At 34.5% G+C, this 18,852-nt stretch overlaps 2 protein-coding genes across 5 annotated transcripts in view; one reads left to right on the top strand and one right to left on the bottom strand.

Moving 5' to 3' along the window:
- The window catches only part of LOC145297612 (acetylcholinesterase-like), a 1,140,889-nt gene that overhangs the window by 1,042,213 nt on the left and 79,824 nt on the right, over positions 1-18,852 (top strand). For all 4 annotated transcript variants that reach the window (XM_080143678.1, XM_080143677.1, XM_080143679.1 and 1 more), the window contains one exon: positions 17,874-18,058. In XM_080143678.1, the coding sequence (XP_079999804.1) occupies positions 17,874-18,058 (185 nt within the window). The remainder of the gene's footprint in view (positions 1-17,873; positions 18,059-18,852) is intronic.
- The window catches only part of LOC145297611 (uncharacterized), a 346,611-nt gene continuing 345,744 nt past the window's right edge, over positions 17,986-18,852 (bottom strand). Inside the window, exon 31 of the mRNA XM_080143676.1 lies at positions 17,986-18,058. Within this exon, the coding sequence (XP_079999802.1) occupies positions 18,043-18,058 (16 nt within the window). The 3' untranslated portion in view covers positions 17,986-18,042. The remainder of the gene's footprint in view (positions 18,059-18,852) is intronic.

Genomic DNA, 18,852 nt, shown 5'->3' with positions numbered 1-18,852 from the left:
TACAAAGTAATAATCTGTATATAGATGCCTATATATGCTTAATTCATATATAATACATATTTGCATTAATTAATGATTATAAGTATTAATATGAAATGAATATGTATACGTTTCTAATTTGTTGACACAGGTTCGAATTCAGTTCAGATATTTCTCAATATTTTTATAGTGTTTATTCTGGGCACTGTGTGGTACACTATCTTCACGACACCGAGTTGGCCGATGATCTCGTGATCACCACATACTTCGATTGGTCTTTCTCGGTTTCCTTCCACGTCATCGTTGCTTTAACCCTTTGCTTCATTTCGACAGTATTCTACTAATCTTCTATCATATGAGTCTCAGTCGTTTGTGTTTGTGTTTGTATGTCTGCTAAAAACTTGTCGTCTGCATCGAACCGGCATAAACCTGATAGCGTAAGAAAGAGCGATTTCTCGGACATATAATATCGAAAAATTAGAAAAAATCGTCACGTATTTCATATAGAAATGTCGTTTTGTATGAAGGGGTCGATTAAAAATTTTGGTTTTGACGCTATTTGTTAATAGTGCATGCGTGAACGGGCGTTCATTATTTGATTTTAAAAAGCTAAATTTGCATCGTGATAACTTGTGTGATGAGCTGGGCCAATCGATAGAGTGTTCGCTTACGAACATAACTTTTGTAAGTTCGCGTCCATCACGAGGCGTTTGTTTTTCTTTTAATAACTTTTTTTTCGCGCGTATTTTTTTTAATCGTATTTTGTGGCTGGGAAACGCCGGGCGCACTATGCCCGCCCCCTCGAAAGTCTTACATGATTCTGTTCATCTGTCCGTCCGTTCGTCAGTCATTTTTTTAATGTAATAACTACATTGCGGAACTTGTCTGATTTCGAAATATCAGAGATATTAAGTGTTTTTAGAGATGGAATATATTGGATTAATAGTAAACAATAAATTCAAAACAAATAAAGCGGGTATCATGACCGAAAATTAAAACCGAAACATTAAGATCTTCAGTCTGACGTTCTACCAACTGAGCTATCTGGATTTTCTTATAAATAGTGTCTTAACAAAGTAATTATATCTGTGGTTAGACGTCACAAATTTATGATTTAGGTTATGTTCAAAAACCTGAGTTAAAACATGAACGATAATAAAAAAATAATTAAAACATAAATAGACAAACATTATCAATGGTGTTAAAAATTTATTGAATCATCCAAAACATTTTATTTTGCTTTAAGTACGTATATGCGTTAAAAATTGTGTTAGAATTTGGGCCCATCATTCTAGTTCTTTAAACTTCATTCTATAACGTTAAATGTTATATTACAAAATCGAATAAATGTTGTATTTTGGGTTTTATATATCTGTGCTTATGCATTTCTAGTGTATATAAGGTATACGGGTTTTTGTAGTCGATGCTCGTGTATCGTCTAGTAGCTAGAATTATAAGGACCGTTACTTTTCTTTGTATATGGCTGTCTGTACGTTTCGACCTCTTACGTGAGTATTTAATAGTCTTTCTTCGTATGTGTTTTCACATTCACGACAATAACAATGACAATAACGGGACAATAACGGATAGTCTTTAACAATGACGTCAAACACCCTTGACACATACTTTAATTATTGTCATCCTCTCTTCTGGCGGTAGGCACCTGAAATTAAGGCATCTTCTTTCGAATGGAACACTCAAAATGTTGAGTTATCATTTCTAGATCTTTATTTCCAAAATGTCCCACATCTCCGGGTTTGCAGCTTTTAACCTTCTCCTTTACATTTTGTATTAGTTGGTCCGTAGATGCTTCGAGCGGGCTACAAGGTCAACTCCTATTCGCTAACTAACCCAGTGGCTAGTTAACTACACAACTTGACTCTTCACATACTAACTCCTAATTCTGATTTCCCCTGGCTTACGTGTCTCTGACGTCAGCAAAAGTGAACAATCTTTTATGTCACGCAATCCACATCGTTGTTTACTAAACCAAATTCCAAACTAACTTTGTTTCTGCTTTTCCTCTGTTCATAACATTTTCCCTTGAGCGAAAATTCCCCAACTAAATATTCAACATAAATATTTTAACTGACATTCTTTTCTTTTAAAACATTTTCTGGGTAACTTTTTAACGTGAATAATTTAACAATTAATCATAATAATCGTTCTGACCTTTGGTACTGCCCGTATAATATAACACAGATACTACGCTGTGATCATAGCTAAAGGGCCACAACATTACATAGGGTCATGTAAGTTCTTGGGGGGTGGGGAGATAAAGAATTGTTGTTATTGTTGTTACTTGTTTTTCTTTTTTAAATTGGTTTTTGAAGTGACCTAGGTTATAAAAGTTGTCAGTGAGTTAAAAAGCAATGATAACTTTGTTTACAGAAAAGGGACATTAGTTTAAAACTAAATGTTAAAATCAGCAATTCAGAAAAGGGACATTAGTTTAAAACTAAATGTTCAAATCAGCAGTTCAGAAAAGGGGAATTAGTTTAAAACTAAATGTTCAAATCAGCAGTTCAGAAAAGGGGCATTAGTTTAAAACTAAATGTTCAAATCAGCAGTTCAGAAAAGGGACATTAGTTTAAAACTAAATGTTCAAATCAGCAGTTCAGAAAAGGGACATTAGTTTAAAACTAAATGTTCAAATCAGCAGTTCAGAAAAGGGACATTAGTTTAAAACTAAATGTTCAAATCAGCAGTTCAGAAAAGGGACATTAGTTTAAAACTAAATGTTCAAATCAGCAGTTCAGAAAAGGGACATTAGTTTAAAACTAAATGTTCAAATCAGCAGTTCAAATTTAAATACATAGCTCAGTTGTAAAAATGGTTCAAGTGTTTGTTAATAGACTGGGAGAACGAGGTGCAATTTAAAAACTAAATAAATGGTAGCTAATTTGCCTTGGAATTAGGATCAATATTAAGTCGAGCAATCTTGGGAAAGGAATAGCACCTTCCCCCTACACCTCGGTGTAGTAGTTAAGGAAAGAGAGGCGTTTGGGTAGTCCTTGACTATAGTTGATCATTCTTTTTACACACGTGATCAACGTAGATCACTTTTAATTACAGGAAACACACTATCATAGATAAATGAACAAAAATCTCAAGAAAGTCGAAGGCCATATTGGTTGAAATATTATAAATATAAATATTAGTGATGGGAAGATTCCAATATTTTTACCTGACTCCGATACAACTACCGATTTTGCTCTAAATTTCCGATTCCGATACAATTACAGATGTCGATTCTTTGAAGATATCTAAATATTTAGCTATGTCGTTGTTTTGGGTATATATTTTTTTTCTTTTTAGTTTTCGATTTACCGTAAGAACCCATGAAATATATGCATAAATTTTCGCAAACCCATTAAATACACTTGTGGATGTTGATCTATAGATTTTAGTTTAAAATCAATAAATATCGATTATTTTATCATTAGTATAAGGAAAAGAAAAGTTTTAAAAAAAAACAATTAAAAGTTCGTTTTGGGGCATCGAAAGATAGGCACATTTTTGCCGATTCCGATACCTGAAAATGTTCCGATTATTCCAAATCCCAATCCCGATAATCGTCCCAACACTAGTAAATATTAACATTGATAAGGGCAGTAATGCGAAGATTGAAGATTTATACAAAAGAAGTGTATACCTTTCGTCGAAAATGACGGAAAATATATGCTTTGCCAGTGTCAGCATTAATATTTATATTCACAACGTCTAAATAGGTCAATCTAAAAACAAAATTAAATTAAACGTCTCAAACAGGAAAGTGTAATAAATGTAGAAGAACATCACTCGATGTATAAATAAACTTCGCACTTATTGGTATCTATATATTAATACGATAGCGTGTGTGTTATTTTCTGTGTCACGCTTACATCTTTTTTTTTTCGGGTGACTTCCGTTTAATTGTTATGACCTTCCATTTCTTGTAATAAATAATTCTTCATAATTTTTGGTTTCGGTTATAGCTGATGGCGTTCAAGTTATATATATATATATATATATATATATATATATATATATATATATATATATATATATGGGGGTAGGAGTGTGTGTGTGTGTGTGTGTGTGTGTGTGTGTGTGTGTGTGTGTGTGTGTTCTGGTTTCGGTTTCAATTCAAGCTGATGCACCCAAGCCATATGGATATATATACATTTTTATTTTGAAATCACAACATTATAATATATAAGAATCGATTTAAAATATATAATAATATATACGAAATCTGCAAGAATTAAAATATTATATTTAAGCGTATCTTACAGCCGGGCTAAGCCGGGCGTCCTTGCTAGCTTAGATAAATACTTTTGCAGTTTTACCAAAAGAGCTACAATAATATCAGAGCGTCTCCATTTATGCTGAACATCCACAGAATTCCAACATCTATATATTGCACATGAAAGAGTCCGCCGTGGAATTTTCACAGGTCCCGCTAGTTAATATTATCACACGAGAAATCGCAGTTGTATCTCATTCTAACATTGTTACATTACATCTTTGAACGAGAACTGATTCTGTTCAGTATTATTTAAGAAATGTCAGAAGCAATGGGGTAAAAATAGTAGAAGTATTATTCTATTTTGGTCCCACATATAATAAATCGAAACAAGTTTTCGCCATGTAAATTCTGCAGTATATTTTGGAGCTGATAAGTAAAAATGTGATCCACTGCGTTGCATATTGAACTCGGGGTTGTTTATTTGAACAGGGTAAAAGTTTTTAGTCCCTTACTTGATGATTGCAACTATAATTGTTGACATAGATTGAACTTTATATTCGAGAAACAAAGACACACTGACACAAAAGAGTAGCAACCTTGGTTGAAGTAAGTGGGTATCGCTAATGATGGAGGTCTGAACAGAGCTGAAAGAGAGAAACAAACCAAATATCAAGGTCTCATGTATGATATGAAAAGAAACTGGAATCTTAGGGAGATATCAATCATACCAGTTAATATAGGTTTAACAAGGCTTATGAAGAAGAACCTGAAGTCCTACCTAACAAATATTCATGGTGAACCAAGTGCAAAAGAAATCCAGACAATTGCACTTAAGGGAACAGCGAGGGTACTAAAAAGAGCTCTCGGTTGGTTTTAATAAAAAGTTAATTGGCAGCTGTTTGGCTGCCCCATACTCAGCATTACAATCTTCAAAGAAAAAAAAAGAAAAAAGAAAATTAAAATATCTGCAATAATTTTTTAACTTATTTTCTCTCTTCCTCTAAACGATTGAAACGGTTTCGTCGGATAGCTTTGTATTCATTAACTTTAATGTTATGGGACGAAATGAACTTTGTGTGTCTGTAAGTTCGTTCCTTATGGACTCGAAAACAGCTAGGTCAATTGTTATAAAATTTCACACAAATGTACTTAATGTATTTGGCAGTGTTTTTTTATATACATTTTGTCTTCGATTAGTATCAATAATCGATAATCGAAAAATCCGATGAAAGAAGAAACAGGCGATTTTGCCCAAAGGTAACATCTTATACAGCCTAACATTACAAGCGCATTTGAGAAATTTTATTACCACACAAACAGAAACATATAAAACCAACAGTAAGTCCTTTGGTATGACAAGGGAACGTTTAAAATGAATGTTTCTGTTTAAAGCTCAATTGAACCATGATACTTGATACTTTTCATTTTAAACTTAAATTCAAGCCAATATTACTGCACAAGCAGAAAGGCTAGGCGTATAAAATCAACAATAGGTTCTTTGATATGAAAAGCACGAACCATGGTATTTAACTTTTGCATTTTGAATTATAATTCAAACGATTATGTATAAAAATAATTTTATAAAATCAACACCAGGTTCTTTACAGAGCAATGTGGACTACAATGCATTGTGGGATGCATGTTAAGATTTCTTCTGGTGCACCGCGATGGGTCCCAAACTAGAGCGGGCAATCAATCGATTTGATTGAAAAATGGCCTACTTCACCGACTCCGACGACAAGAAAAATATGGCAGTGTGAAACATTTGTTAATCATCATTCAACCCCGGGAAACTTCGGGTCTCCTTGCTAGTATGCAAATAAATACATAGTGGTACTTATTATAGACTGATGGTTTAGACGGGCTGAGTCGTTTTCAATTCAAAATATGAACGCTTCTAAGATGAGAAATATATTTTAATATGAAAGCGAATTATCGATGTCACTCTCCTATGTACGATGTGATACCAGCGTTTCAGGGAATATCTTGCTCATGCCTGACATTGTGTCACTCAGATGTAATTCCAGACGGAAAAAAGGAGAACTTTACATAAAGCTCGAGAGAGAGCGAAATTTTCCATATTGAAAGAGATTATATTTGAATAATTTCCTGTGATTACATGTCGGCGCAACGCGCCAATATTGAATTGACCTGGTGCCATGCAAAGTAATAATGCAATTCTCTTCTAGAAGCCGCAGGTGATTCTAGCTCATCTCTCTCTCTCTCTCTCTCTCTCTCTCTCTCTCTCTCTCTCTCTCTCTCACACACACACACACACACAAACAAATACACACTCTCTCTCTCTCTTTCTCTTTCTCTTTCTCTCTCTCTCTCTCTCTTTCTCTCTTTCTCTCTTAATTTCTCTGTCTATCTCTTTTTCTCTCTTTATCCCTATGTGTTTCCTTCTCTCTGGTTTTGTATTCTAAATCGCTCTCACTTTTTTCTTTGCGAACTTTCTTTCTGACCCCCTCTCTCTCCCTCTCTCTCTCTCTCTCTCTCTATCTATCTATCTATCTCTGTCTACCTTTATTCTTTTCACTTTCTATATTTACTCAGTATTTCGATCGCTGACATATTCTTTCTCTCCATTCTTTATTGGGTCGACATGTACATCAATAATTCATTTGTTTTACACAATCTAGGGCTCCTTTCATTAACTCTCTCTTTCTTTCTCTCTCTCTCTCTCTCTCTCTCAATATATATATATATATATATATATATCTGTATGTATATATATATATATCTGTATGTATATATATATTTGTATGTATGTATATATATATGTATATATATATATATCTGTATGTATATATATATATATATATCTGTATGTATATATATATATATATATATATATATACATATATATAGGGGGGGGAGATGAAAAAGGAAACAAACAAAGTTGGTTTGCCTACATATATAGATACAAAATGTTTTTTAAATCAAAATTAAATTTAGCGATGATAATAATAATCATATAAGAAAAACACTATTTTATTAAAAGAATGAGATCATATAAAAATGCCAACACGAAAAAAAATTGTTTATCACATATAAAGATACTAAATAGGACTAAGGAGCAAATAATACCAATTATTTGTTTTTATAAATAACATAACATATAATGGCTTGAATTAAAGATAGCAATGCAAAAGTCAACTATCGTTGTTCGATTGGACTCTAAACAATCATTTCGTACACGTCCCTATACTATCAAGGAACCTACTGTTTGTTTTATACGCTAGACTCTTCCGCTTCTGCGGTGATAAAAATTCTCAAATGCGCATATAATGTTAGGCTGTATAAGGGAATAAACTTGGGTCAAAATCAGATTGTTCCTTTTTTTAAATCGGATTTTTCAATTAGCGATTCATTCCGATGCATTTTGATACAAAACCTATATGAGAACACTCACAAAAAAAATAAAGAACATTTGTGTGAAATTTCAAAACAAATCTCCCCAGCCGTTTCGAGACCAATAGAGAATGAACACAGACATACACGGATAAAGTGAATTTTATATATATATAAGTACATATCTTCGTGAATTTTCTATGTAGAGGTATATTAATAATTCGTCTCCGTTATCCAATCCTCAGGTTACTCTTCTTCTGTGTTTTTTTGTTCCTAGTTTCTTTTTTATTATTATCTCGCTTTCTCTCTCTCTCTCTCTCTCTCTCCCTCTCTCCCTCTCTCTTTATATATATATATATATATATATATATATATATATATATATATATATATTCTTTTTTTCTCCCTGCTCTTCATACTCGTTCACTCCCAATCTCCACCTTAGCCTTTCTTATGATTCTTTGAGAATCTTATTAAAAGAATATAAAGCTACATGGCTTCCATCTTGTAAGGCATCAAAACAGTTGTTAACTCACAGCAAAAGCAACCACATTCCATGTGTAATATTTTTGGGGTTTTTTTTTTCTTGTATTTATTTTTTTCTCATATAAGCTCAATTTGTTTTCCTTGCTCAATATTTTCAGCGATTTTTTACCGAAAGCTTTTTTTTTTTTTGATGGAATATGTGATATCTTAAATCATCTATCATATTAGTGGGGGGGGGCTTTACCCGGTCGTAAAATACGCTTAAATATGATATTTTAATTCGTCCAAATTTCGTACATATTGTTATAGAGTTAAGATTTCAAAAGTGTAAAAAAAAAAAAAGGTATTTGTGTGCCATCAGCTAGAATCGAAACTGAAAGAAAAACTAGCATTCAAAGCTGGTGACAAGCACATGAACTGATTAAAAATAAACTAAGATGAATGTACAAAAAGTATAACGATTTTTTTTTCAATTTTTGAACCCTTAAAACTATTTAACCGGCTAAAGACCTATAAACGAACGGTCCGTAAAAACTCCAATCATTTGCTCTGCAACTTTTAGTTTCGGAAGAGATAGAGTTTGAAAATATGGAGACAGACAGACAAACATAGTGAGTTTTATAAATTAGATTAAGAGCAGAAAAACACTCGTCAACGATTTCCCCTACTGTGCCTAAATCTAAACGTAAATTCCATGAACAAAGCTTCTTTATTAGAACTGCCCACCTGTGAAACTCTGTTCCTCTGGCCTGCTTTCCAGCTGACTACATTATGGTTGTTTTCAAGTCCAATGTAAACAAGTTCTTGCTGAGCCTTCCCCTTAAATAATCAAATCATACAAAATCCTCACTACTAACGTTTACTGCAGTTCTTCTGATAACGACCATACATCCATTAACCCTTATCCTTGAGTAGCCTTCGGGCCTTGATAAGTGATGACCCCATGTAAAAAAAAAACCCTACTCAAAACCGCCCATAAGGTTGATATATTTTTTTTCAGCGTTCGTTTATAGAGTATATGGACAAATGTAATTTTTTTTTTACTCATTTTCACCCCAAACATGGCTTGTTACCACATGGAACGTGATAAGCTATTATTTGGGGGCATGCCTAATAGGAAACTGGGGGGAGTAGAGCTGTGAGATGTCTGTTGACATTACATTTAAACTTTTGCATGTTAGTACAGTCAGAGAAGCAGGAAACAGGAAAAAATTCCAACGTCCAGCAGTCCGAGGGAATAAACTATTACAGTAGAAGTTTTTTCCGGCGTCTAGGGACCTTTACACTGAAGGGGTGGGATTTTGTGCTTTTCGGGTTAGTCGATAATATTTACGTCGAGGGGAGCACAAGTGACACGAGTTCATCAGATTAGGTTCTATTAAAGTATTTGTAAAAGAGGCGCTAAGATTCGATATTGCGACGATGAAGTAAAGGTTGTAGCTTGACCGACAGAGCCTATTAGATTTGAAACGCTTTTTTAAGAGAGGGTACTCTGTCTAAAAGTGAGAGACTAGCTTTAGATGCTCAAGCCTCGATATGCCAACAATACTTCATGCTTCAAGATATAGGATGCTACCTGGCGTGATTTATTTTCTAGCACGATAGAGCGAGCCCAATTTTGCGGCCGCCTTTGCAATATCCTCAGTGTATTTGTTTCAATTAATGTTGCCTGTGAATGTTAAGACAAAAATTTATTCTTCAATAGAAACAAAATTAGGGATTCAACATTTAGATCAATTTTTTTTTTCGTCGATGTTTTGCCGTATAATGATAGCTTTTTTTCTATCTTGGAAACTGTTATATATTTTTCACGTATATGGATAAGAGGGAGAGGGGGGATAGAGAAAGAGAGAAGGAGAAAGAGGGGAAGAAGGTGAAAGAAGAGGATAGAGATAGGGAGCGACAAGGTGAGGGAGTTAGAAGAGATAAAGATAGGGATTTTCACAAGGGAGTCACTATTTATCAAGATCCGATAGCAACTTGAGGATAAGGGTCAATGTGTATCAGGTGGTCGGATAGACAACAACGTAATGATTAATAGTTTGTAACCAAGTCCAAGAACCAACGCGTTGTAGCTTCAGTCGCAAAGTAGACAAACAATATAAAAAATAACTTCAATTCGTTTTTCCTTTGTAACGACGACATTTATTCCCTCTTTGTTAGGGCCGTAATGTCACCCACGTGATCGTTTTCTTGATCTCTAACGTGCTCCGCGTCTCCAACGTGATCGTTCTACTTCTCCTTTATATAGTCCTTTTTCCTTCTTTTCCGTCATTTCGCATGAATTTGCATACGCGCGTCCGCGCGATGTTACGAGTAGTGGAAATTGGATAGAATCTGATTATTTAAGAGGATAGCTCAGACTTGAAAATGATCATGTTGTAGTTAGCTGGAAAATAGCCCCCTTATATAGAGTTCTACAGGCGGACAGTTCTAGGAAAAGAAACTTCGTTCGTGAAATTTGCGTTTGATTTTAGGTACAGATAGAGTGTAGGGGAAATTGTTGACAGCGCTCAGAGAGAGAGGGAGAGAAAGAGAGAGAGAGAGAGAGAGAGAGAGAGAGAGAGAGAGAGAGAGAGAGAGGGGTTTTTTTTTTAAATGATGCACACATTTTTTTTAATTCTTTTGTTGCGTTGTCCAACGTTGGTTAGCTATGCTCGTTCAATAAAAACGTTTAGTAAAGTTTGGCTTATCTGGTTTATGGCCTATGAAACCAGTGCATATACAATTGAGATTAAAAAATCATATTAAACAAATTAATTGGTTAAATTATGGCCGAGGTTGCTCGTTTTGGCACTAAAAGTTTTTCATAATTTGCACCGATCGACATACTTGTTTTACAAAATCGGATGTTTGGTAAACATTAAAGGTCACGGTCAAGGAAAAACGTGAGAAGCAATTCTGTATAGGATACAAAAGTGTTTCATGTTGTTGTTGTTTTTGTTATAGATTACTAAACGAAGAATCATTTTCATTTAACATCCATATAATATCATGTATGTAAATTTAGAAAAGCACGTTTTGCTTTTCGATAAACACGACATCAGGTAAAATTTAGTCTCCATTTCCTTTTACTTCGACTTATTCATATAATGTTGTATATTCAAAGCGTGCTTTTCTCAATTTTATATGCATAATACTAACTGGATTTTACATCAAAATGATTCCTCATTTAGTAATATTTAATAAAAACAAGATATGAAACGCTTTTAGCTCATACAGAATTTTTTATCACGATTTTCTTTGACCGCGACTTTTAACGTTTACGGACCTCTTTTGTTTTTTTTTTGGGGGGGGGGTTGCTTTGTTTTGGTTTTTTTCATCTTCTTTTTAGGTTATTGTAGTTTGGGCGTTTTTTACAGTCTGCAAATGAAAATAGAAAATTCACATTCCATGTAGAAACGCATGGAATGATAATCCTTTTTTTTTTTAATCTATTTTGAATACCTTTATACATTTCTAGTGGAAGAGAAATAACTCTTACCAGTCCTTGCAAGACTTGCATTCGGATAACAATACTTATCTTTACGTCTCCTTACACGATTCAAAGAAAACGATTAATTGAACATCCTGCCAATAATTTTTTGGTTGGTGCAAAAATAATGTCGTTTCTTTTAAATGAAGTTGAACGTCAAAAAACGACACTATTTTTGCACCAACCTAATAGTAGATCTTGAAGTTACATATCTTTCCAAACTACATTAGCGTGTGAGCGAACATAACACATTTTATATGACTTTTTTTTTTCTTTTTTTTTACATAGGCATCACCACATTATCAAGGCTCAGAGGCCACTCAAGGATAAGGGTTAAAGAGTGTACAGTAGAAATTGGACAATATAGTAATCATTAGTAATGAAAATTTGGTAAATTTGATAACTTATATGGAACGGCTCATCAAGAACTTATTTACTTTAGACTTGAACACAACCATATTGTAGTCAGCCGGAAAGCAGGAACACGGAAGACAATTCCACAGGCGTGCAGTTCTAATAAAAAAGCTTTGTTCATGGAATCTACGTTTAGGTTTAGGCACAGATAAAGAGTGGGGGGAATTATTGATAGTGTTTACAGCTAGACGAGTGTTTCTTGTGAAAGTTTGGCGAGGGGGGACCATAGACTGAAGCTCAGTCGAACACTTTCCATGAAAATAACGATACATCAGAGACAAACTCGCAACATCTCTTCTGTGAGATAGAGGTTGCAAGGAAGAGAAAAGGACATCTCCTACGAGGCTACGAAGTCTATTTTGAACTCTATCAAGGCAGGCCAAGTCCTTTCTCTCGGGATAATGCATTCTATAGTCAAGGCAGATAAATTAAGACTAATCATTAGTATAGCGATTACGTTAATGGTTAGTTTTAACTTTTTACTAGAAATTCCATCACTTATTAAGGTCAAACACTACTCGATGGTAAGGGTTGATAAGATAGAACGATTCTGAGTTGAAAGATGGAGTACTTTAATTTGTCATCATAATTCTTATATTTATTCTACGATTCGACCGGTGTGAACTTTGGCCTTCTTTAGGTGTGCTTCTCATTTATAATTATATTTTTCGGTATTTAAATTTTTTTGATTTGTGCATTCATATTTTTTGCGGACTGTTATCCTCATCTTCATAATTGTTGTTTCATCACGTTTCGGCTAATTCATCCTCTGGCCTTCTTCGGGTGATTAACCGCGACGATATAGGAATGATGAGTTTTGTAACTTATCCTTAGTAATTACTGCCTTCCATAGTTGTTGTTGTCTCGCCACGTTTTTTTTTTTTTTTTTTTTTTTTTTTTTGCCAAGTAGTCCTCTGGCTTGCTTTGAGTAGGATTAGAAACTGCTATCTTCAGAATATGCTCACCTGAAGACGACCGGAGGATGAGTTGGCCGAAACGTGATGAAACAACTATGAAGATGAGGATAACAATCCGCAAAAAGATGAATGCACAAATTATGAAGCCTCATCTCAAAGGATTCAAAAGTAAAAAATATAAAATAATAAACAACAGACATGTGTGTGTGTGTGTGTGTGTTTGTGTGTCTGTATATGTATGTAGGTATGCGTGTGTAGTAAGCTATGTAAATATAACTAGCTTACATTTTTCTACTGTTTCATGAAAGTATTACCATTATTGGAATATATATTACAGCCACACAATGAGTATAATTAATACATTATTCGTTTGTGAGCAATTCAGAGCATGCGGCACTGTAAATGGACTGTCCTGTAAAAAAAAAACTTCTTCGAAACTATTCAAGAGATAATATGCATGTTTAAATAAACATGTAATAATCTTTTTTAGCAAATATTAACATTTAAGGGTGCATATTATGTATATCAAATATGGTCATTTATTTTTGGTATATTGATCGTTATAGATTTTTTAAAATATATACTCTCGGCAAGGGGTAAGTTATATGAGCACGTATTTTCTAAATATTACCACTTAGGATGTGAATATATCCAAACCACACGGCCAGAGGATAAATTGGCTAAAACATGGTGAAACAACAACAACTTAGGTCATACGGAATCACTGGTAGAATACTAAACATAATTAAATCCTTCTTAGATAAGAGAAAAATCCAGGTTGTCCTCGACGGTCGTACATCTAAACAATATGATATAAATGCGGAAGTGCCCCAGGGGTCTATCCTTGGACCTCTGTTGTTCCTAATATTCATAAATGACCTCCCCGACAAAATTGCCTCTGAGATGGGTATATATGCTGATGACACCACACTCTATAACAGGCACGACAGAAAAACAAATGAACACATATCCAAAGAAATGGCAGAAATACTAGAGGATAACCTCCAATCTGTAGTGGAATGGGGACAAAAATGGATGGTCACGTTCGATGCCGCCAAGACTAAACTAGTTTCCTTCAATAATTACAAGAAACCTTCTCTACCACCAATAGCAATGGCCAACGATTCTTTATCTGAGAGTACATCTTTCAAACTCCTTGGCCTAACGTTCACAAGAAGCATGAGTTGGAACAATTACATTGAAAGCATTGCCAGGACCGCTGCAAAGAAGGTAGGCTCTCTCTACCGTGCTAGAAAACTATTAACACCCGAAAGTATCCTGTACTTCTATAAGGCCACCATTCGCCCATGTATGGAGTATTGCTGTCATATTTGAGCTGGTGCATCTGCTACTAGTTTCTCGCTCCTAGTTCAAAAGAGAGTCGCCAATCTGATAGGCCCTGAACTGGTATCTAAGCTTCAGCCTCTGTCCCATCGACGAAATGTTGCATCCCTCTGCCTGTTCTACAAGTATTTTAACGGAGAATGCTCTGACGAACTGCTAGCATTTGTGCCCCCATCGACGTAAATACCCTCGACAAACCCGACAGGCAGCTAAATCTCACCCCCACACAGGAGAGATCCCTAGATGTAAAAGATCTTTCTACTCCAGTAGTTTCTTCCCCAGAACGGCTAGACTTTGGAATTACATTCCAGGTTCCTGCTTCCCCAACTGTACTGACGTGCAGAAGTTCAAGTGTAACGTGAACCGACATCTTGCTGCCCAAATCTCCACATAGTACCCCAGTGGATGTTACCCCTGATAGTAGCCCTCTACACCAAAGTGGCAATGTGCCTTGTTTGGGGTGAAAATGTAATTAAAAAAAACTCTGAAGATGAGGATAACAGTCCGCAAAAAATGAATACACAAATTATGAGGCCTCATCTGAATGGATTCATTAATCAGACTAATGTTCTCGTGTTGAGTGTTATGTACACGACGTTTCAGTCGATGAAACTTCCGACGTTCTTCGGGTGTATACGCCGCCATGTTTGATATTGAGAAAAACTTAACTCCATACTTCCGAGGTTTCGTATTTAAGTTCTAGTTAAAAATTAAAATAAAAAATATATATAAAAAAATAATAAAATATATCATACAAAACACTATGAGATATTATTTCTAAAATATTTATAATAAAAACGTCTAAAATTTAATTACATCTATTAACCAATTCTAAGTTCTTAAAACGTAATTTACGAAACTAAGAGACTACTGATAAAACCACAATTGTTAAAGCACCTATTGTTCTCGCAAATAGCTATTCCTACTTCCCATTAAAGAGGCGTATTTTTAATCATGGCGGCTGATATACCTAAAGAAAGCCGGAGGTTTAATCGGATGACACGTTATGCAAAAAACACTTAAATTGAGAATATTAGTCATTCAGAAACGCTTAAAGTTCTTCATATTTTTATATATTTTAAAAGTGATTGGTGTGCTTTCTTAGCGTCATGTTTATGATTTTATCGATATCGATATGTTAATAGAATAAACGCGCTTGCTAAGTACAGTTTTAAAAAAATAAATACGCTTTATAAGTCCAGTTAAAAGAATAAATGTGCTTCATCAATGCAACTAATAGAGTAATTTAATAGGGGCACTTTATGTTGCCCGGGGTTGAATGAGGATCAACGAATGTTCCACACTTTCAATATTTTTGTTGCCATCATAAACATAGCTGAAATCGCCCATTCGTCGATTAAACTGATTGGTTGCCTGCTCTAGTTGGGGGCCAACTGCGATACTCCAGGAGAAATCTCCACGCAGTAATTTAGTCCAGAATACATTGTAGTCTACATTGCACTGTAGAGAACTTACTGTTTTTTTATAAAATTATTTGTATACATAATGGCTTCAGTTAAAGTTTAAAAAGCAAAAATCAAGTATCATGGTTCAATTGTGATCTAAACTAAATTGTGTTTCTAAACAAAACCCTTCATTTTGAACGCACTTCTGTCTTATCACGGGACGTATTGTTTATTTTATACGGCAAGCACCTCTGCTTGTGCGGTAATAAAAATTCTTAAATGCACTTGTAATGTTAGGCAGTATAAGGATGTTTACTTCGGTCAAAATCGGACTGTTCCTTCTTTAATTGCATTTTTTCGATTATCGATTTTCAATACTTATTCAAGGCATTCCGATACAAAACTTATCTACGAACACTTTCGGATACATAAAATATATTTGTGTAAATTTTCAAAAAGTTTCCCAGCCGTTTCGGAGTCAATAGGAAACGAACTCACTGAGAAAGAGAAAGACCGCACTCAGTGTCTTGTATAAGTAGAGACACACTTCATAAATACATTTATTAGAACAAATGCACTTAATAAATACAGTGAAAAGAATAAATACAATTAATAAATACATTTATTAGAATGAATACAGTTAATGAATACAGTGAAAAGAATAAATACATAAATACTATCTATCTGAAGATTGAAAGTCTTTCTAGTTTAATTAAATTTTATATGGAAGTTATTTGTGCAAAAGTTGAACCTGACGTAACTAACCGTCCGCTCAGCTTTTCTCCAAACATGACATCATGCACTCGGGTTTGACTGCAATCTGACGTAAGAAGTCGATCAATGCGCGGTAAAGGAGAAGACAATCTTGGAGGAAAATATTGAAAAATAAAATCAACGGGGTCAACCGGAGGCTTTTCGACAGTTATCTTTTCGGGTTTATGTGGAGACAGAAATTTGGTAATAATCCTTTTGTAAAGCTACCTGGTCGGTGTGGCAAAGTTTCTTCTGCATACACTGTCTCTTCTTATCCCACTATGACATCGTCTGGTGTGGCCGGAGAAAATTCTACCTAATCCTAATGGAATATTCCGGCTGGCTTAATTTAATTCAATTTAATTTCGGCTGCCAAACTCCACCCTATCTGAAATAAAATGTTCATGAAAAGAAAAAATACCAAACAAAAACTTCTACTTTACAAAAACTACGAAAAATGCAAAAGAAAATATCTGAAAAACACATAAAAAGTTTTTTTTAATCTTTCTTAAAAATATTTGAAACACACAAAAAATGGCTTTCTTATTAGTTTTGTTCAATTTTGTTTGACCAGAAAATATATATATATATATGTGTGTGTGTGTGTGTGTGTGTGTGTGTGTGTGTGTGTGTGTGTGTGTGTACATATACATACACACACACACACACATATATATATATAACTACTTAATTTACTCACATAAAATGAATATACGAAAGTATAGATTTATGCGTAAACTTTAAGTATTTACTTCAAAAGTGCTCAATACGTAGGTAGATCTAGTTAGTAATTTATAAAATATATATGGCGATTAAGCTACACTAAATATTCCGCGTTTCATCCACTCTAGGACTCTTCAGGCTTATGCACATAAGCCCGAAGATTCCTAGAGTGGATGAAACGCGGAATATTCAGTGTAGCTTAATCAGCCATATATATCTTATAAATTACTATATATATATATATATATATATATATATATATATATATATATATATATATATAAGAGGTGGGTGTAGTTTGCTTGAAGCATTGTATAGTATGTAGTTAAATGGAATTGTAGAAGGCGGTACAATGCAGAAGTAACGGAAAGACACAAGCTGAAGCAGGTGAGAAATTTAATAATACAACTTATAAATACATGTGTACATATTCATATTTCATATACGCAGTATATTTATATTTGCACAGTGGTTACCTGGGAAAGTCGGTCTGGTGGTATGTCCGTGTGATATAATATTTCGAGAAAGATCTCTTCGTCAGATTTTACTTGACTTTGAAAAACGTGTTGTTGTAAGCAGTAAGTTACTGCTTACAACAACACTAATTGTAGAAGCCAGGGAAAGAATAAAGTTGATCTACCAACCCACGTAGTGTATCGACACCGTTTAAGGAACGGGTATAAACTAATGCTAATTAATATGCAGAGTGATAGATATCACGCCGTTGGCAGATGCTAAATATTGGATTAATGTTTGTTTTTTGTTTTTTTTTTCTTTTTGCTATTTTGCAGAGATCCAAATTTCGACTGGGACAAACCATCACAAAAAGCCGAATGGCCATCTCACACAGCATCAGGTCGGGAATACCTCTTACTGGACGCCAAACATGTTTATAATTTACAATCTTCAAAAGGTCTCAGATCAAAGGAATGTGCCTTCTGGAAAGAATATCTACCTCATCTAGTCGCAGCCACATGTAAGTTAATTCTCCTCTCGTATCTACTTCTGTATACATAATGACATCAGATTGAAAACAATCCAATTTACAACGTTGGTAAGCAACGGCTCTAAAGAATTGAAAATCCTGAAACTATGGTAATTATGTGCTTGTCTTAAGTCGGCAACAATTGACGATGAAACATTCACGAAGTTCCTGCGACTTTATGCTCGTTAACTCATTGCACAGCCGGAAGCTTTTTGAAGTTTAACACTTCTGAAATTCATCACGCTTTAGATTATTTAAAGCCAAGGTATCTATATATGAGGTACCTTCAATGAGTTTCCAGATTTTTTTTTCATACGGGCACTTTTTATTGATATTGCATAAATGAAACTCTAGTCTCCTTCGAAGTAATCTCCTCCGTGTGCAATGCACTTGAACCATTCCAACAACTTCAGGAAGGTCCCATAAAAGTCCTACTGTATGTCACAGCCTCTTTCATCTTCTCGATTGTCTCATAACGACAGCCTCTAAGGTTTTCCTTGAGCTTAGAGAATAACCAAAAGTCACAAGGAACAAGGTCTGGACGATAGGGAGGGTGAGGAACTGTTTTGATGCCCATCTTGGTCTGTGATAAGGATGAAATTGAGAACTAGTGCATTCGCGCAAATCTTCCGCATCTTCAGTTCTTCGTGAATAATTGTGCGTACAGTAATCACTCTGACATTAAACTGTGCACTTATTGTCTATATAGACACACGACGGTCCTAATCCATGAAATTCTTTATTTTGCAAATCAACTCTGGTGTTCTGACCTCCTTACTCCTCCA

The sequence above is a fragment of the Euprymna scolopes genome, chromosome 18 (assembly GCF_053919585.1).
Source record: "Euprymna scolopes isolate OS-2025 chromosome 18, ASM5391958v1, whole genome shotgun sequence".
Classification (NCBI taxonomy): Eukaryota; Metazoa; Mollusca; class Cephalopoda; order Sepiida; family Sepiolidae; genus Euprymna; species Euprymna scolopes.
Note: the sequence above shows the minus strand (reverse complement) of the source record. Positions and strands in the feature narration are given on the sequence as shown.